The sequence below is a fragment of the Felis catus genome, chromosome B1 (genome assembly GCF_018350175.1).
Source record: "Felis catus isolate Fca126 chromosome B1, F.catus_Fca126_mat1.0, whole genome shotgun sequence".
Classification (NCBI taxonomy): Eukaryota; Metazoa; Chordata; class Mammalia; order Carnivora; family Felidae; genus Felis; species Felis catus.
Window position 1 is genome coordinate 520,576 of NC_058371.1, and position 20,518 is coordinate 541,093.

The 20,518-nt window shown below is 43.7% G+C and overlaps 1 protein-coding gene across 12 annotated transcripts in view; it reads left to right on the forward strand.

Annotated features, from left to right (window-relative positions):
- Nucleotides 1-20,518, forward strand: part of FBXO25 (F-box protein 25) — a 68,156-nt gene that overhangs the window by 11,976 nt on the left and 35,662 nt on the right. For 10 of the 12 annotated variants that reach the window (XM_045055160.1, XM_045055159.1, XM_019828179.3 and 7 more), the window contains exon 2: nucleotides 14,584-14,724. In XM_045055160.1, coding sequence (XP_044911095.1) covers nucleotides 14,591-14,724 — 134 coding nt within the window. In that variant the 5' untranslated portion in view covers nucleotides 14,584-14,590. Of the gene's footprint in view, nucleotides 1-4,008; nucleotides 4,166-14,583; nucleotides 14,725-20,518 lie in introns of those variants that run through there. The other 2 variants (XM_023252268.2, XM_023252266.2) reach the window with 2 other exon arrangements.

Sequence of the window (20,518 nt, forward strand, 5' to 3'; positions counted from 1 at the left end):
TCTGCATTTCCCACAACTCTTAATATGATTCTGGGTATGGGGTAAGCACTCAATGCAGTTGTTGGTTTGATTTTTTTTTTTTTTATTCAATATGTTGGGTAATATTTGACTAGGAATATGTTAGAAATGTTCTTCCCAAAGTAAAAAAATACATACTGGTCTGTTGAGGTATACCAGAGTGAAATGGGAAATCAGATTTAACATATTCATATTCTTGCCCCAAACGACACCAAACATTTCCATAGTCCCAGAAAGCTGCCTCTGTCATTTCCCTTAGTCCCAAAGTCACTGCTGATGGGATTTATATCCTCACAGGTTACTTCTGCCTATTCTAGAATTTCATGTGAATGAATCCTGTAAAGCATGCAGTATATACTTTTTTGTGTCTGTATTCTTTTCACTAAGATAATATTCTTGCTAATCACCTGTTTTGTTGCATCTATCAGTATTACATTGTTTTTTATATTGGGATGTAGTATTCCATTGTTTGAATACACCACAGTTAATACACTCTCCTGTGGATAGATCTCTAGGACGTTCCACTGACTACGGCTAGGACTATGGTGCTAACACTGCATGTGCTTCTTGTGAACCTGTTTTATCTTTGATAAATGTCTAGGAGTAGGATGTGCTGGGCCATATGTATTAATGTAAATATATGGATAAATATGCGGTCTTGGTAGCCTGACCTTTTACATGTAGATTGGTTCACTGCCTAACACATGCAGGAAAGGTAGAGGGAAGTAAAGTTTGCTGGATGAATGGAGATGAATATTAATACATTTAACATTCCTAATAGCCTGAGAGGTAGATACCAGTACCTTCATTTCCAGGTGGGAAACCAAGGCTCCGGAGGTTAAGTTGCTTGCCCCAAATTGCATATCTAGGCATCCACACGATTGTCCCAAGTCTGTTGAACTCCAAAGTGTGTGTTCCAGTTCTGCTATGATGCTCAGTTGGGCAGTGGGGTCAGCCCGGCTGTGGCTTCGTGCTGGGCTGAACAGAAAAGTTTTCAGAGCGGAACACTGTGTTGTGGGGCTGCAAGCTGGCTACTATCAGGATGAATCCTGCTGGAGATCCGTTTTGTTGGTCAAGTAGAGTTTCAGAAGTCAGTGGAGGAGACCCCCCGTGAGCGGCTGTTTTCTTCACATGAGCCTCCCTGTTCTGATGTCTCACCTGTCCCATGCATTCCTGGCCACCAACGTAGTTTACAACCCTAAAATTCTACTCTAACCCCTATCTGAAGTATAGGGAGACTCAACACCAAGAGGAAATTTGATACAAATACGCAAACAAAAAGATTGCCCGACCCTGTCTCCCGCCTCACTGCTGCTGCCCGTTGGCTTCTGAAGTTCACAGTCCGTGTGACCTTCCAGTGCCTTCCTGGAGGCATCTGTCAGAGGGGGTTGTTCTTGCCCCTGGGTATCCTTGTCATTTTGTACCTCCTTGTAGCCCTCATCCTCCATTTTCTGTGTATTTGCCACCCCTATATCTGCATTAAGTTGTGAGCTCTTGACAACTGAGTTCATTTGTATTCGCAGCCTCTCTCACGGCACCTAGCATGTAGCCTGCACGACCACACACTGGAGACACTAATTTATATTTTCCCCTACCGGTTCTCTATCAAGGTTAGAGGGTTTTGTTTTGGTGATTTGGTTTGGCGTACCTTCCCTCGGTATACTGTAGAAAGCTGAATTAGTCTCTATATGTTGCATGAAGACTCCACAAAATGAGTGTTCCTGAGAGGGTAGAACAAGAAGAAAGACCATTCCCTGAGCCTTGCGGGGACTAAGTCAAGCTTGTGCCAAGAGGATCAGGGATGCTCACCCTGTTCTGAGCAGCATTTGGGGAGGTCAGGGAGATGGCTGTGCAGTGTACTTCCAGAAGCAGGGGCGTCAGTGTGTTGGCCCATCACCCCACTGCCCAGTGAGGTGTGGAGGCACCCAGCACTGCCTGTGACCAGTGGCTGCCCCAGCTCTCTGCTAGGAGAGACCCCAACTTCGGGGAGGAACCGCAGTGAGCTTAAATGTTCCCAAGTCCTTACATGTTATCAGAATTGGGTTATTTTAAAGAAGAGAAATTTGATGTTTTCCCTCACCCAAATAGATAAACTTGTTGGATACACTGAATGCCTGTGCAGTCTTGGGGAAGTAGGCACCTCTTCTCAGGGTACGATTTCCCCACACTGAGCTGCCACCCCCTGGGTGACTCTTTCACGATCCCCAGCCACACCTCAACTTCATAGAAGCAATATTCCTTGCCCTTCTCCTGTTTTCTTCTCCACTGGTGGACTTTCCAGAGAGCAGTGCACATGCTTATCTTCTGTGAGCATAGAGTAAATGATGGGAGCAAAGTGTGCTGTCAGAGATCTCTGTGGACCAGAATGAATCTGAACTTCTCTGTGGCCTCTCCTGCTGTTACTGTGTGGGGACTCCACCTTGTACTCCGTGGATTCCAGTTACTTTGCGTCCTGTCAGCCCACCAGTGGGATTCCTTCACAAGGAGTTATGTGGGTGTTGGCAAATTAGGCTAAACTTAATACTGTTCTTATGGCCTCCATGGTGGTAATGGGTTTTGGCCTGGCAATATCTACCAAAATTTTATATCCAGTTATCCCTGATGCAACAATCCTAATTACAGTAATTTACTTGCAAATATGCCTCTACAAGTTTTAAAATAAACAGAAAAACCATACAGTTATTAATTGGGTATTATTTCTAATGGCAAAATATTGGAAAGAACCTAATGCCCATCCATGTAGAAGATTTTAAACTATGCTATACCCAGGTAATGGAATAACTTGCAGCTGTGAAAGGGAGTGAGGGAGGGGTCAGGAGAGGGAAACGGGAAGGAGGGTGACAGTTCTGAACCATGGACATGTGGGCAATATTGCTGTCTTCGGTCCATACTCACTTTTTAAAGTTTGTTTATTGAGAGAGAAGGGGGGGGGGGAGAGAGAGAGAGAGAGAGAGAGAGAGAGAGAGAGAGAGAGAGAGAGAGAGAGAATCCCAAGCAGGCTCCACACTATCGGTCCAGAGCCTGATGTGGGTCTGGAACTCAGGAACTGAGTAGAAACCAAGAGTCCAAAGCTTAACTGAGTGAGCCACCCAGGCGCCCAGGGCCATAATCACTTTTACGTTATTTTAAAACTGCATAGTCAAAGAATGCTACTGTAACAAGCACATCAAATAATTTACAAAAGTATTTTTCCAAGATCTGAATACCTAGTATATGCTTGCTGCAATGTGTTCCAAATATAAAAAAAAACATTTTATAAAGACAAATACTAAAATCAAGTACCTATTGCTCACTGTATGCCAGGCATGGTTTCAAGTGTTTTCTATTAAGTCATTTAATTCTTGTTTTACTTCCGGGAAAATGAGGCACAGGGTGGTGAAGCCTTACTCATTGCCACAGCTCATCACTAGCCATTGCCGCCTGCAAGCCTCAGAAGTCTGGCTGGGACTCAGCTCAGCCACCTGACTCGCCGGCCTTCCTCTTTGCTCCCCTTCCACCAACACCAACGTTCTTGTTTAGTGATTGGAAAAGCCCACAAGTGCAAGAAGACCCTCCGGGGCGTCTCCACCCTTCCTGAAAGATCTCAATACCGTAAATCGTCTGTAAACGGAAAATGCTTGAGCCTTAAGCTTAAGTACAAAAGGTAACTGGCGCGCCAGAGGCTGGGGGCAAATGTAAAGTGCATTTCTGACATTGAGGCGTTTCCGGGAGAGCAGCGGTTGGAAACTGGAGCAGACAGCGGGTAGGTCCCGGGTACCCTCCGCGAACCGGTCCTCCCAGCCCCTCTCCGCTGCACCCTCAGGAGCGCGCACGGGAAGCACGCGCGCCCTCCCACGCGGGGACGCCGCGCCACGCCCGCGGGGGTCTGCAGACCGGCTGCACCTACTGAGCACGCGCAGAAAGGCGGCGGCGGTGCCCACTGCGCACGCGCGCGGCTCGGCCTCGGGGAGCCGGGTAGCAACACGGCCACGCGGAGCCGCACCTGCCAATCAGCGCGGCCCGGGGCGGGGCTTCTTGTCAGCGCTCCCCAGTAGGCGGTGGACGACTTCCGGCAATAAACCTCCGCTCGGCCGTCAGGTGGGGACCGAGGGCGTCTGCGCTCCAGGTGGGGACGGCGATCCCCCCTCCCCCCAGCCCGCCGCGCCAGGTAGGGTTGGGGACCCTCGGCGCGCCGGGTGGGGAACAGAGGCGGTCCTCCGTTGCGCGGCGCGGCCTCCCTTGCCCGCCGCCCACCCCGCACGCCCGCGATTCCGCCGCGCCCAGCGCTCCCCCGCTGGGGGCGCCTCCCTTGGGGTCTGCGCGTCCCCTGCAGCGTCCCCGCCTTCTCAGTTGTTCCCGGGGCTCCTCCGTGTCTTGGAGCCGGTGGCCCCGTGCCCCGAGCCTCTCCTCCCAGAGATACCCCCTGCTCCCTGCGCTCTTATCCGCACCGCACCTGCTGCGCGGTCTTGGGTCCCCTGCCCTCGTCTACACCGCGCCGCACCTGCTGCGCGGTCCTCGGTCCCCTGTCCTCGTCCGTGGCTCTGGCATCCTCCCAGTGTCTGACTCCCTGCGCGCTCAGCTGACGCCTGGGCTTTGCGTCCTCCTCTTCACTGTGAACTCCGTTTGGACGCTTCCTGCAGGATTCCACTGCTCTCTGTGGGCCTATTCAGACTGAAAACTCACGCATCTGAAGAATCCGTTCTTTCCTTTTTTTTTTTTTTAAACTTGTTTTATTTTTTTATTTTTTAAAAACTACATCTAAATGAGTTAGCATATAGTGCAACAATGATTTCAGGAGTAGATTCCGTAGTGCCCCTTACTCATTTAGCCCATCCCCCCTCCCACGAACCTTCCAGCAGCCCTCAATTTGTTCTCCATATTTATGAGTCTCTTCTGTTTTGTCCCCTTCCCTGTTTTATTTTTTTCCTTTCCCTTGTGTTCATCTGTTTTGTCTCTTAAAGTCCATATGAGTGAAGTCATATGATTTTTGTCTTTCTCTAATTTCACTTAGCATAATACCTTCCAGTTCCATCCACATAGTTGCAAATGACAAGATTTCATTCTTTTTGATTGCCGGTAATACTCCATTGTATATATCTACCACATCTTCTTTATCCATTCATCCATCAATGGACATCTGGGCTCTTTCCATACTTTGGCTATTGTTGATAGTGCTGCTATAAACATGGGGGTGCATGTGTCCCTTTGAAACAGCACACCTAGATCCCTTGGATAAATGCCTAGTAGTGCAATTGCTGGGTTGTAGGGTAGTTCTATTTTTAGCTTTTTGAGGAACCTCCATACTGTTTTCCAGAGTGGCTGCACCAGCTTGCATTCCCACCAACAATGCAAAAGAGATCCTCTTTCCACATCCTCACCAACATGTGTTGTTGCCTGAGTTGTTAATGTTAGCCATTCTGACAGGTGTCAGCTGGTATCTCCTTGTGGTTTTGATTTGTATTTCCCTGATGATGAGTGATGTTGAGCATTTTTTTCATGTGTCGGTTGGCCGTCTGGATGTCTTCTTTGGAGAAGTGTCTATTCATGTCTTTTGCCCATTTCTTCCCAGGATTGTTCTCTGGATGCTGAGTTTGAGAAGTTCTTTGTAGATTTTGGATACTAACCCTTTATCTGGTATGTCATCTGAAAATATCTTCTCCCATTCTGTAGGTTGCCTTTTAGTTTTGCTGATTGTTTCCTTGGCTGTGCAGAAGCTTTTTATTTTGATGAGGTCCCAGTAGTTCATTTTTGCTTTTGTTTCCCTTGCCTCTGGAGACGTGTTGAGTAAGGAGTTGCTGTGGCCAAGATCAAAGAGGTTTTTGCCTGCTTTCTCCTTGAGGATTTTGATGGCTTCCTGTCTTACATTGAGGTCTTTCATCCATTTTGAGTTTATTTTTGTGTATGGTGTAAGGAAGTGGTCCAGGTTCATTCTTCTGCATGTCTCTGTCCAGTGTTCCCAGCACCACTTGCTGTAGAGACCGTCTTTATTCCATTGGATATTCTTTCCTGCTTTGTCAAAGGTTAGTTGGCCATACGTTTGTGGGTCCATTTCTGGGTTCTCTATTCTGTTCCATTGATCTGAGTGTCTGTTCTTGTGCCAGTCCCATACTGTCTTGATGATGACGGCTTTGTAGTATAGCTTGAAGTCTGGGATTGTGATGCCTCCTGCTTTGGTTTTCTTTTTCAAGATTGCTTTGGCTATTCGGGGGCTTTTCTGGTTCCATACAAATTTTAGGATTATTTGTTCTAGCTCTATGAAGAATGCTGGTGTTATTTTGATAGGGATTACATTGACTATGTAGGTTGCCTTGGATAGTATCGACCTTTTAACAATATTTGTTCTATCCAGGAGCATGGAATCTTTTTCCATTTTTTTTGTGTCTTCTTTAATTTCTTTCATATGCTTTCTATAGTTCTCAGCATATGGACTTTTCACCTCTTTGGTTGGATTTATTCCTAGGTATTTTATGGTTTTTTGTGCAACTGTAAATGGGATCCATTCCTTGATTTCTCTTTCTGTCATTTCATTGTTGGTGTATAGGAATGCAACTGATTTCTGTGCATTGATTTTATATCCTGCAACTTTGCTGAATTCGTGAATCAATTCTAGCAGTTTTTTGGTGCAATCTTTTGGGTTTTCCATATAGAGTACCATGTCACCTGTGAAGAGTGCAAGTTTGACTTCCTTCTGGCTGATTTGGATGCCTTTTATTTCTTTGTGTTGTCTGATTGCAGAGGCTAAGACCTCCAATACTATGTTGAATAACAGTGGCGAGAGTGGACATCCCTGTCTTGTTCCTGACCTTAGGGGGAAAGCTCTGTTTTTCCCCATTGAGGATGATATTAGTGTTGGGTTGTTCATGTATGGCTTTTGTGATCTGAAGGTATGCTCCTTCTATTCCTACTTTCTTGAGGGTTTTTTATCAAGAAAGGATGCTGTATTTTGTCAAATGCTTTCTTTGCATCTATTGAGAGGATCATATGGTTCTTGTCTTTTCTTTTATTGATGTGATGAATTGCGTTGTTTTGCAGATATTGAACCAACCCTGCATCCCAGGTAGAAATCCCACTTGGTTGTGGTGATTAATTTTTTTAATGTATTGTTGGATCTGGTTGGCTAATATCTTGTTGAGGATTTTTTCATCCATGTTCATCAGGGAAATTGGTCTATTGTCTTCCTTTTTAGTGGGGTCTCTGTCTGGTTTTGGAATCAAGGTCATGCTGGCTTCATAGAAAGAGTTTGGAAGTTTTCCTTCCATTTCTATTTTTTGGAACACCTTCAAGAGAATAGATGTTAACTCTTCCTTAAATGTTTGGTAGAATTCCCCTGGAAAGCCATCCGGCCCTGGACTCTTGTTTTTTGGCAGATTTTTGAATTACTAATTTGATTTCCTTACTGGTTATGGGTCTGTTCAAATTTTCTATTTCTTCCTGTTTCAGTTTTGGTAGTGTATATGTTTCTGGGAATTTGTCTGTTTCTTCCAGATTGCCCATTTTATTGGCATATAATTGCTCATAATATTCTTATTGTTTTTATTTCTGCTGTGTTGGTTGTGATCTCTCCTCTTTCATTCTTGATTTTATTTATTTGGGTCCTTTCCTTTTTCTTCTTGATCAAAGTGGCTAGTGGTTTATCAATTTTGTTAATTCTTTCAAAGAACCAGCTTCTGGTTTCATTGATCTGTTCTACTAGTTTTTGTTTTTTGGTTTTTTTTTTTTTTTTTTTTGGCTTAGATAGCATTAATTTGTGCTCTAATCTTTATTATTTCCTGTCTTCTGCTGGTTTTGGGTTTTATTTGCTATTCTTTTTCTAGCTCCTTAAGGCATAAGGTTAGTTTGTGTATCTGAGATCTTTCTTCCTTCTTTAGGAAGGCCTGGATTGCTCTATACTTTCCTCTTATGACCGCCTTTGCTGTGTCCCAGAGGTTTGGGTTGTGGTGTTGTTTCATTGACTTCCATATGCTTTTTAATTTCCTCTTTAACTTCTTGGTTCACCCATTCATTCTTTAGTAGGATGTTCTTAAGAATCTGTTCTTTTCTCTGGAAACCCCCATTTCTTGCCTTTTCCAAATCTGTAACCTCCATCCCTAATCAGAATACATGTTTTCGCATTCTTTCCTAAGAATTCATACTCCTCTTCCTTTTTAGTTTCCCTCTTTATTTCCTGGTCTCTGTTTCTTGGAAGCCTCTGTGATCCTCACTCAGGCCTTGTTACAGTAAATCCCATTTCTGATTCTCAATCCACCACTCACCATCTCTTGAGGTTCTTTCGGCATCAAGTTCTTCCATGCTTCTAAGCTGTGTTCATGTTTGGCTCTAAATTACTTGGAAATCTTGATAAGAAAGTAGTGGAAGAGATCAAGTGCTTGTGAAATTGAGGACCAGTCTTTCTTGACGCAGAACAATGGAAGTTACTCAAAATTTATGTTAAGACATAAGAAATAAGGGGAAAAGAAACTCGTTTGCCAGCTGTTTTCCTTGACTGTGGAACTGCCTTGCTATTATCTGTGATTTTCTTATCTGAGTATAGTATGTGTAGCATTGCCTTGAGCTCTGCACAGAACAGCTTTCACTGTCTGGGGGATGAACTTAATAAGGGCTGTGAGTACCCGTTCCTGTGGTTCCTTTTCACCTAACTTAAGACAAACAGTGAAGTACATGTAGCCTTTTACAAGGCTGGTATGTTTTCCTGAGTGTTTTTATATTTAGATCAGTCATTACTTTTGCATACAGCGCCAGATATGATCTATATAAGGTAACAGTAAAAAAAAAAAAAAAAAAAAAAAAAAAAAGAAAACACAGTTTTATGACCTTTGTTTTCACAGGGTGCTCATGAATTGCTGTTACAAACGTGCAGGGATATGGGGTGCTTGGTGGCTCAGTCGGTTGAACGTCCGGCTTCAGCTCAGGTCATGATCTCATGGTTTGTGAGTTCGAGCCCTGCGTCGGGCTCTGTGCTGACAGCTCAGAGCCTGGAGCCTGCTTCGGATTCTGTGTCTTCCTCTCTCTCTGCCTCTCCTCCCCTCGCACGCGTGCATGCGCGTGCGCATGCTCTCTCTCTCTCTCAAAAATAAACATTAAAAAAATTTTTTTTTATAAACATGCAGGCATAGAGCATAGACCGTGGAATGAAACTGTAGGAATGTAACGCCCAGCTCCGCCAGATGTTGCGCCTCAGTTTCTTCATCTGTAAAATGGAGAATTAAGCCTGTAAAAGGGGGGATGGCAACATTTTCTATCTTTTAGGACAGTGTGAGGGCTGAGATAATACAGGTAAGTTGATCATAAGAATGCCTAACTCACACTAAGATCTAATACACATTGCTATTGTATCTTTAGTTAAGAAAAGGAAAATGCTTGGAGGAAGACCTTTCTGGGTTTGACCTGCCTCCCATGTTGGGAGTTTCTACCCGCACGTCCTGCTGTGTGCAATAGAGATGAAATGAAGATTTTTGAGGGTTCAGCCCCTATGTTCTCTGACATCCGTTAGCATGACCTGTGCATAAAATTTCAAATTGTACCAGCTACTTCACGACAGAGTAGCCACCTCTGAGTAGCTGTTCTTACGTGCTTAATAATTTTCAGGAGTAAGTTTTGCTTTTATTTTTGTGTTTGAAATTTTTCAAAACAAATGTGATTGTAGTTAAAATTTATTAAGGTGTAGCAATTCAGGTCTTTAGCAGGACAGATAAATAGATTTCCGTCCAAAGTGATGGGTTCATTATTCCAGAAGTTTAGTAGTAGTTCTGATCTGCAAATTTAGATGGCTCAGGTTGGGAGTATTTTTGAAAATTTGGCACCAGACCTTTCACATTGCTTCTTGTCCATTTTGCTTCTTGCTTTTCCCTGATGGCTTTTTGTTGTTTCCAATAAGTCTTCTTCCAGAGTCTGCTTTAGTTCATGAACTGTATAGGATTACACCTTAAAATGAAGCTTCATTGTGACCCAAAGAAGATAATATGTCAAATCTCTGGAATCCTCATGTCTACAGCAGAACAAATCTTTTCCTCGGTGTTGAAAATAAAAACCTTGGAAATGTACTATTTTTTAAAAATGTTTTATTTTTGAGAGAGCACCAGTGGAGGAGGGGCAGAGAGAGGGACAGGGAATCTGAAGCAGGCTCCACACTGTCAGCAGTGAGCCCGATGTAGGGCTTGAACTCATGAACCACGAGATCATGATGTGAGCCGAAGTCTGCCGCTCAACCGACTGAGCCACCCAGGCGCCCCAGAAATGTACTGTTTTTTATGTAGCTGCATTTCATTCCTTCTAATCCCTGTAAGTACAAACACCTACATGTGAAATATTCAGGCTAACCATTCATTGCTCACAGAGGTAGTTGCAAAAGAGTTGATTATCTTACTTGAAATACTAAGCTGACTCTTTACACTGAAAACTTTGGTTAAACGTCATAGAAGTTGCTTTTGAGGCCTGAATAGAAGTATATTAAGTGGTGAGTGGGCCTAGTGCCCGACTAGACAAGTACAACGTGCGTCATCATCTTTTAAGAAAGTGTGTTAGTGGAGGTGTCGGCAGAGCTGTCTCTTGCTTGATTACTTGTGCTTTCCGCCTCCACCCTCCCGTTCCGTCTTCTCCACAGACCCAGGCAGATCATTCTCAGAACAACACTGCTCACATCACCACATTGCCCAAAAACTTTTATTTGGAGAATAAAGTCTAAACACCTTTGATATTCAAGGCTTCTGAACACCTTTCCACCCTACCTACCAGCCTTCCCGAAGATTTCTCTCCTAGCCGACCTGTTCTGTTCACTATTCTGAAAGGTGTCACTTGTATTCCCATCTTCGTTTCTTTTTGCCCACCATTTCTGGGATTGGTATTTTTCCCTGGTCTCTCCACTTAAGATCTAACCATGGGCTTTAAGGCCAAGATCATGTCCTAGTTTTTCTTCAGAGGTCCTAGATGGCTGGATTTTTACTTTGAATTTCTTGTAGTTATTCTCTCACTCAGTACATACATACACATTTTTTTTATGTTTTTAAAATATATTTCCATACATTGTGTGTTTTCTCACTTGCATTGTCTTTTTAATTTATTTTTTAATGTTTATTTGTTTTTAAGAGAGAGAGCGTGTGCGTGTGAGTGGGGAAGGGGCAAGAGAGAGGGAGACACAGGATCTGAAGCAGGACCCAGAATCCGAAGCAGGACCCAGATGCCCCCATTTATTTATTTTTTTAAATGTTTACTTTTGAAAGAAAGAGTGGGGTAAGGGCAGAGAGGGGGTGGGGGACAGAGGATCTGAAGCAGGCTCTGTGCACAGAGCCTGATGTGGGGCTTGAACTCACAAACTGTGAGATCATGACCTGAGCCGACTGAGCCACCCAGGCACCCCTATATTTGGTCTGTTTAGCAGTATTCTGCATGGTTGCCAGTTTTTTTAAACACGGATTTTTCCAAATCTGTGATAACGAGAGATCTCAGAGATGGTCCTCGTACACGTTGTTCCCTCGTGTGTGTCTTATGAGACTAAACTGTTTCAGAGCATCTTGCCTTCTTGGGTTAGGAGTGTTCTCTGGACTATATCTGAAGCTTCGTGAAAATTTAGAAAATCACTGTATACTATTGGAGACGATTCTAGTTAACTGAATTGACTAGGCATGGGTGGTAGCTTTTACATTTTAGGGTAGTTGGTAGCTTGAAACAAGTCTGCAAGATGATGCTTACCAAAATAGTGCTGGTATTTAAATAGGGATATTTAAGTACTTTCTAAAGTAAGAATTTAAGTGAATGAATGTGTGACTATAAAAGATGTGTTCTTGCTGGAAACTCAAGTTGAGTGGGGTTTTGAGATCCTCTCGGTATACAAGAACATTTCATATGCCATTTAGGGAAATGAGCATGTAGAATTGACCCAGCAATGTTGCTGAAGACTTGAACTTTCCTTTTTTTGTCTCTTCTAAGGCAGTATCAAAGTCTATCTAGTAGCCTGTTTTTTGTTAGTTAGAATATAGTTGGGAGATTATATTTGAAAAGCTTTTATCACTCAGGTACTCTGTGTTAGAAATACTGTACATTAGAGAAATGCTCCGAGTCTACTTTGGACCTGAGATTAATATAATACATTATTCTATTGAAACTATTTTTGGTTGAGCTATCAGTTATGTTTTTGTAGCTAAATTCAATATACACTTTTGAATATTTACCATACTAGCTTGTTAATAGTGTTTTCCTTTCTGCCAGTCATTTGAAATACATTCTTCTCTTGACTTCCTGCTCCCTACCGCCTACCTCTTAGGCTCTTCCTTTTCAATTTCCTTTCTTGGCTCATCTTTTTTTTTTTTTTAATTTTTTTTTCAACGTTTTTATTTATTTTTGGGACAGAGAGAGAGACAGAGCATGAACGGGGGAGGGGCAGAGAGAGAGGGAGACACAGAATCGGAAACAGGCTCCAGGCTCTGAGCCATCAGCCCAGAGCCTGACGCGGGGCTCGAACTCCTGGACCGCGAGATCGTGACCTGGCTGAAGTCGGACGCTTAACCAACTGCGCCACCCAGGCGCCCCTTTTTTTTTTTTAATTTTTTTTTTTGGGGGGCTCATCTTTATCTGCTTGTCTCTTAAATGTCATTGTCCCTTAGAGTTTTTCCCTTGCCTCTGTTTTTTTCCCACTGTTATTCTCTGTGGGGGAAACATCCCTAGGTGTCATTCCATAGGTATTAACTCTATGGCTTTGATGACTACCTGAATGCTGACGGTTTTCCTATTGTGTTCTCCAGCCTTATTGTCTCTTCTGAGCGATGGATCTGTATATGCGTCCATTCAGTGTTTGTTGAGCTCCCTTGCGTGCCTGGCATGGTTAAAAAAAATGCACTTACCTGTCACGCACAAATACCTGTATTTAATTGTCTGGAATGAAGCCAAGCACTTGTATTTTCTAAAAGCTTCTAAGACTGTCAGTGAGGGTTGAGAAGCACTGAGCCACAGGAAGGCAGGTCCGGGCAACGGAAGAGCTAGTATTTGAGCTCTTTTTGTCACCAAGTTATTTATTTTGAGAGAGCCAGCAGGGGAGGGGCAGAAAGAGAGAGAATCGCAAGCAGGCTCCATGCTGTCAGCATAGAGCCCAGTGTGGGACTCAAACTTAGGAACTGTGGAATCATGACCTGAGCCGAAACCAGGAGTCGGACGCTTAACCGACTGAGCCACCGAGGTGCCCTGAAGGTCATGATTTTCATACCTGGGTCCTTATACGCGGATTCTAGTATAGTGCTGTCCTGTCGCCACGGACTCAGTAGATCCGACAGGCCTGTCCAAAACTGAAATTAACGTCTCTTCTTTCTTTATTCCTTATCTCAGAGGCAGGTTCAACAAACTCAAATCTGTCTCTCTGACTTCCCCTCACACGTGCAGCCAGCCTGGGGTTGCTCCGTGCCCCACGGGCCTCTCCCGGGCATAGCTGAGCGCGTGGTAGCTGGTCCCCTTAGCGTCAGAGAGCAAGACAAACAAGGCCTTGATTGCTGGTGACCCTGCCTCCTAAGTGCTCCTAGCATCTGTGTCTTCTGCAGCCCTACTCTTGCACCTCGTAAAGGCTTGTATTCCATAGCTGTCAGTCCTAACTCTTCTTCCCGCCACGTGTCCCCGACCTCCGTCCTCACAGTGGGACCCTGAGGCTTTTGTAACACTTGGGTCTAATTGAATCGTGTACCTGCGGAAGTTCCTTTCTTGGCCCCTCGCTGCCCTTGCAGGAAAGTCCAGTCCTCTGACTTGGGCGCTGCTCCAGTCTCCCTTCTCACAGCTCCCTATGCTTGCTGTCCTACTGTGAGCTGCAACCAGGTTGACGCACAGACGGCGCTGAACACAAATATGTCTCGTGTTACGTTGCTTCTAATTCTGGTGGAGAGAGTTTTTCTGTTTGCTGTAATGCTCCCGTTCTTCCTCACTCCTTGACTCCTACTTGTTCTCCAGGTCCCAGCTGAGATGGCCCCTCAGGTAAACCTTTCCTGACAGATGCGATGTTGGGCTAGTGCGTCCACCAATACGCAGCCCTTCTTACCATTTTGGTGCAACTGAGGTACTGTGTCCTCTTTGCTCCCCTGTGTCTAGCCAGCATTTAAGGCACATGCAGACATTTAAATATTAAGAGCTTTATTCTTTAGAATCAATGAATGTTCTCAGGGCGCCTGGGTGGCTCAAGTTAGTCAAGCATCCTGACTCTTCATATCAACTCAAGTCATGATCTTTGATTTGTGACATCAAGCCCTGTGTTACACAGCACAAAGCCTGCTTGGGATTCTCTCTTTCTCTCTCTCTCTCTCTGTCCCTCCCCTCTGCTCTTTCAAAATAAACGTTTTTTAAAAATGAGGGGCACCTGGGTGGCTCAGTTGGTGGAGCATCTGACTTCAGCTTCAGGTCATGATCTCACAGTTCGTGGGTTCGAGCCCCGCATTGACAGCTCAGAGCCTGGATCCTGCCTCTGATTCTGTCTCTCTCGCTCTCTGCCCCTCCCCCACTTGTGCACACGTGTGTGTGTGTGCACATGTTCTCTTTCTCAAAAATAAACATTAAAACAAATGTTCTGAATGAAAGGAAACTTGCTAATTACATAAATTCTTAACATAAATTCTTTTACAGGGGAACTATGCCATTTTTGGGTCAGGACTGGAGATCTCCTGGATGGAGCTGGATTAAAACAGAAGATGGATGGAAGAGATGTGAATCCTGGAGTCGGGAACTTGAGAGAGAGAATAACCAGCGCAACCTGAGTCACAGCATGTAAGTTATAGCAGAACCACGCCATCTGCCTGCCTAACATTTATGGTTTCTATTTTTGAAGTCCCAGAAAAGCTCCATAACTTGTACTCTGGCTGAGTTTGCCCAGACACACGGTAGACTGTGTAGTGCCCACCAACAGGTGTTGTTCTCTTCTATGTAAAACAGGTAACCTTTACAGTAATCTGAGGAAACGGGATTACCATCGACCCCACATTATAGCTGAGGAGCTCAGGAAATGAAGATACGGTCTTGGCAGCATGTATCCGAGACTCCTGATGACAGTGGCTTGCACAAGACAGGAAGTCTGTTTCTCTCCCTGGAAATCCTGAGTTGGTGTAGTGACTCTGCTCAGGGATGGAAAGACATTCTGTGCTGGTGCTCTGCTGGCCCTTCTGCACAGTCGAAGGGGGCGTATCGCCCACGGTCCAGTCAGCAGGGCAGGAGAGGAGCAGGACACGTGTGTCACATTTGCTCACATCTTGGCTGGAGCATGAGATGCATGGGAACTAGGGGGCGTGGTCTCTCTGATGCACAGCTGTGTGTTCAGATAAACCTCAGAGATGGTGTGAACACGGAAGCGGGGATGGTGACTGGCAGTCTCTACCACAAATGCTATTTGAACATCCGAAGGATTAGGAAGATCTCAGGGCTTCTTCCTTCAAGGTGTTACGGATCTAGTAATTGATTTTACTGTATATATTTTTTAAAAATTGTTTTTAATGTTTGTTTTTGAGAGACAGAGACAGAGCGTGAGTGGGGTAGGGGCAGGGAGAGAGGGAGACACAATCCAAAGCAGGCTCCAGGCTCTGAGATGTCAGCACAGAGCCCGATGCCGGGCTCGAACCCACAAACCGCAAGATCATGACCTGAGCTGAATTCGGACACTCAACCAACTGAGTCACCTAGCCACCTCAGTTTCACTGTATATTTTAATTTTACATTTGCATAATTACCAACTCTGTATTTTTAACAGGGAGGACATCTGATTTTCATTTTTAAGAAATCATTTTATTATTTTTTTCATCATGAGACGTGTACTCATTAATCCCTATCCCCTATTTCACCCATGGCCCACCTATCTCCCCCTCTGGTGACCATGAGTTTGTTCTTTATAGTTAAGAGTCTGTTTCTTAGCTTTGCCACTTTTTTTTCCCCTTGCTCATCTTTGTTTCTTAAATTCCACATGTGGATGAAGTCATTTGGTATTTGTCTTTGACTTATTTTGCTCAGCATAATGTGCTGTAGCTCCATCCACGTCATTGAAAATGGCAAGATTTCATTCTTTTTATGGCTGAGTGATATTCCGTTGTGTATATACCACTTCTCCTTCATCCATCCATTGGTCAGTGGACACTTGGGCTGCTTCCATATCTTGGCTCTCGTAACTAATGCTACAATAAACAAAGGGTGCATGTATCCCTGTGAGTTAGTGCTTTTATATTTTTTGGGTAAATACCCAGTAATGCAATTGCTGGGTTGTAGGGTAGTTCTATTTTTAACTTTTTGAGGAACCTCCATAGCGTTTTCCAGAGTGGCTGCACCAGTTTTCATTCCCAGCAGCAGTGCACAAGGGCTCCCCTTTCTCTGCATCCTTAACCAGCGCTTGTTCTTTCTGGTGTTGTTGATTTTAACCGTTCTGACAGGTGTGTGAGGTGATATCTCATTGTGGTTTTGATTTGCATTTTTCTGATGATGAGCGATGTTGAGCATCTTTTCATGTGTCTGTGGGTCATTTGTATGCTTTCTTTGGAGAAATGTTTTCTGCCCATTTTTTAATTGTTTTTTGGGGTATTGAGTTGTATAAGTTCTTTATGTATTTTGGATACTAACCCTTTATCGGATATGTCATTTGCAATTATCTTTTCCTGTTCTGTATGTTGTCTTTTAGTGTTGCTGATTGTTTCCTTTGCCGTAGAGAAGCTTTTTATTTTGATGTAGTCCCAATAGTTTTTTACTTCAGCCTGTCTGATTTTCTGACAGAAATGTAGTGCTTTAGATTAGAGACTGGTTTGTAGTATTTGACTATATTCAAATTATAGGATATATTTCAGATTATAATTATAGTAAAGATAACATGTATATATTGTGGCATTTCTCTTCCATTCTGAATTTTATTTAATATTGATGAATGTAAATTTTATATAAGATTGGTAATTATGCATGCTATCAGTATTAGATAACGTCACACAGCTGTGAATTTTCAGTTATTTTTTGTCTTCCAGTTTTCGTAGCAAATTATTTAAATACAAGGTTGGTTGAATACATGTGGAAATGGTTGATGTCTGCATGGACTCCTCATGACCTACTGTTAAACGTGGAGACTCCAGAAGTCACCATTTTAGGATGGATAAAGAGTCTGGGAAATGTCAGACTGAAAAAGCTGTCAGGTGTGAAATACGATGTTACTGCCACTTCTACTCTAAGGAATTTGCATGAGTTTGTCTTTTCTTCCTTGTGTATTTTTCCCCACACATTCCCACACATTTTTCTGTATACACACAAAATTAGCGAAAATCCACTCAAACTATGTTTTCTTTACATGATAAACTCTGTTTCCACCTGTCTCCCTCACCCTCTTCCCTGTAAACTCTCCCCTCACCCACTCCCTTTCAAACTTCATTTAAAAATCCTTTGAAATAGTAAGCTTTGCTGACCGATGCTTCTCTGCGCCATCGAAACCTATCCAGTTGTGCTTATTGAGACAGGGCTTTATTCGTTGGGTGAAGTGAAGGCGGAATGAGTTAACTGTCTGTCCTTTACACCTTCTGGTTGCCCTTTTTCCCACCCTTTTTTCTTTGTTGTTCTCCTCCTTTTGCCCATTTCCACAAAAATGCATATCCTAACCTATGGGGAGAGGCCACAGATGACCCAGAACTATATAGCCAGTGTCTGATATTTTTCTTACCCTGGAAGAAAAAGCAATTTAACTTTGAACTAAAATTTGCAGAAAATAAAACCATATGTAACCACCATTTCAAATTGCTGAGGAAAATTACCTCTTCTTCTGAACGTCTGTGAGAAACAGCATTCCCAATTCTTTGGTTGAAGATGGGGTTTCTAAAGCTAGTAAAAATAATTTACACACTCAAGATTCTAACCAGCTTTGTAAAATGTTTTATAATGGGCATGAGAATACAAGACCTTTAAATATCCCCTTGCTCTTTTTTGCCTCATTTTAGGATTAAAAGTTGAGCATGTAGGTAAGAAATTACATGGTTCAACAGGGTTAATTCAGGTAGGGCTGACCCGTTCATACTTTGAATCCTGACTAAGCTGCTTTTTCAAGCAACATTCGTGATACTGTGGAGGTTGATGATGGAGTGAACATTCACCTCTATTTTGCATGCCTCATTCTTCCCTTAAAAGTTGTGTGGAGCCTACAGAGTCTTGTACGGCAGAGCACGGTTTGATACGTGGGTACTTCATCTTGCACCCTCCTGGGGAGGTTTCTTCACTCCCCTGTAGATGCACAAGAGAGGGTGGGTGGGCTGGGCCACACAGTGACGACGGGATACCCAGTTTGGGATTCTGGTGGAGGGAGGATGCGCATGTGCCCAGGGCAGTGTCCGTGCAGTCGGATGGTGGGGAACATGGTCAACAAGATAGTAGGCAACAGACTGGATGAGGAGAAAAGGGAGCAGCCCCCAGATACACCGTGAGCCTTTGGCTTGGGGAGAACCATACTAAGTCCTCATCTGGCTCGGTCCCCCCATCAGGGTGTTGTTGCTACTCAGTGTGACATTTGGTGACAGATCTTGTAGGATTTTTGCAAAGGAAGGTATTGCAGAGGAGGGTCCAGATACTGTGTCTTTGAGAATTGGTAGCCTTTCCCATCAGACTGCACCGTGCTTAGTAGCTGCAGGCTCTGAGGAGGCCGCTGAGAGAAGGCAGTGCTCCTGTGAGGCTGAAGTGTGGTGGTGGTGGTGGGGGGGGCAGCTGTGTGGGGCTTAGCTCTGCCTTAACAGTGACATTTCTATCATCTTCTCCCTTTGTGTTTAGTTTATTAAACCTTTTCATTGCATTATTTTTATTGACATCTCATTGAACGTTGTTTCAAATCCCAGTTTCAATAATTTAAGGTTTATTTTGGTCATTTGCTTCTCAGTGGACATAGCAGTGGTGGGCATCGTAAATTTGGGGCTCCACAGAAAGTATTGTCAACTCTACTGAAAATACCAGTTCAGTTGTGGGTCCCCCGCCAAGGAAAAAGGAAAGAGGGCGTATTTTTGGTTCCCCTACGAGAATGCAAAATGGGTCTCTGATCACGAAGATGGATAGAGAATTCAGGAGATCCTCTGGTGCTTGAAGTCATACTTAACCAACTGAGCCACCAGGCACCCCAGGGAAAGAGTCTTAAGCAGGTTGCACACTCGATCCCATGACTTGAGAGATCATGACTTGAGCCAAAATCAAGAGTCAGACGCTCAACTGACTGAGCCTCCTGGGCACCCGTATGTACAGCTTTTTAGTTTGATGTGTTCCACTTGTTTATTTTTGCTTTTGTTGCCCGTGCTTTTGGTGTCAGATTAAAAATCGTCACCCAGACCAGTGAATATCCAGGAGCTCACCCCTATGTTTTCTTCCAGGAGTTTTATGGTTTCGGGTCTTACGTTCAAGTCTTTAATCCATTGTGACTTAATCTTGTGGGGGGTAAGGTAGTGATCCAGTACCCTTCTTTTGCATGAAGGTGTCCACTTCCCCAACACCACTTACTAAGGAGCCTTTTCTTTCCCCACTCTTGACTCCATCGTTCTGAATTAATTGACCACATATATGAGGGTTCATTTCTGCACACTCTGTTCTGTTCTGTTCATTTGCATGCCTTTTATGCCAACGCTGTATTGAGTATTACAGCTTTGCGATATAGTTTGAAATCGGGGTACATGATGCCCCCAGCTTTGTTTTTCTTTCTCAGGATAGCTTTGGCTATTCACAATCTTTTATGGTTCCATATATGTTAGGGTTATTTGTTCTGCTTCTGTGAAATGTGCCTTTGGACTTTCGATAGGGATTGTGTTGAATCTGTAGATTGTTTTGGGTAGTGTGGACATGCTAACAATATTAGTTCTTTCAGTCTGAACACAGCATGTCTTTCCATTTATTTGTGTCTTCTTCAGTTTTTGTATTTTTTTTCTTTTTTTTTTTTTTTTTAGTGTCCTTTAGTTTTCAGCATACGTGTCTTTGACCTCCTCGATTAAATTTGTTCTTAGATATTCTTTTCGGTGCAGTTATAATTGGGATTGCTGTCTTAATTTTTCCTTTTGGTATCTTGTTATTAATATATGGAAACACAACAGATGTTTGTATATTGTGGATTAGGTGAGCACGGCTGAGCAGCCAGCACATACTGTGTCCTGGCATAGTGACTGGCTTCAGCCAGGTGCAGCCAGAAGGTGTGGGTTCTGGACTGTTTGAGCTCTTGGTGAAGTCCCAACCCCCACTTGCTAGACTCAGCATTATGATGATGGGAGCCGAGCTGCTAGGAGTTGGCGACCCCGTGGAGTTGGGGAGCAGAGCTGTCCCCGCTGGCAGCGGAGCTGAAAGACAGGTCCTTGTGACCTTGTGTGAGCCCTCAGTAGGATCAGGCCTACGTTTTCCTGCTTCTGACCGTAAGAAGGTTCCCCTTTGATGAACGCCAGCTGGAGTTTGGTTTTTATCATTTAATCTAGCGGATGTAGTTGGAATGTGTTTTGTTTTTGTGTTTGTTTTGTAGTATTTGTGACCTTTTCAGAATGTGTATTTTGTGATTATGTTTTTAAAATTTAACATAAATATTTTCTTTTTAAGATTCCTA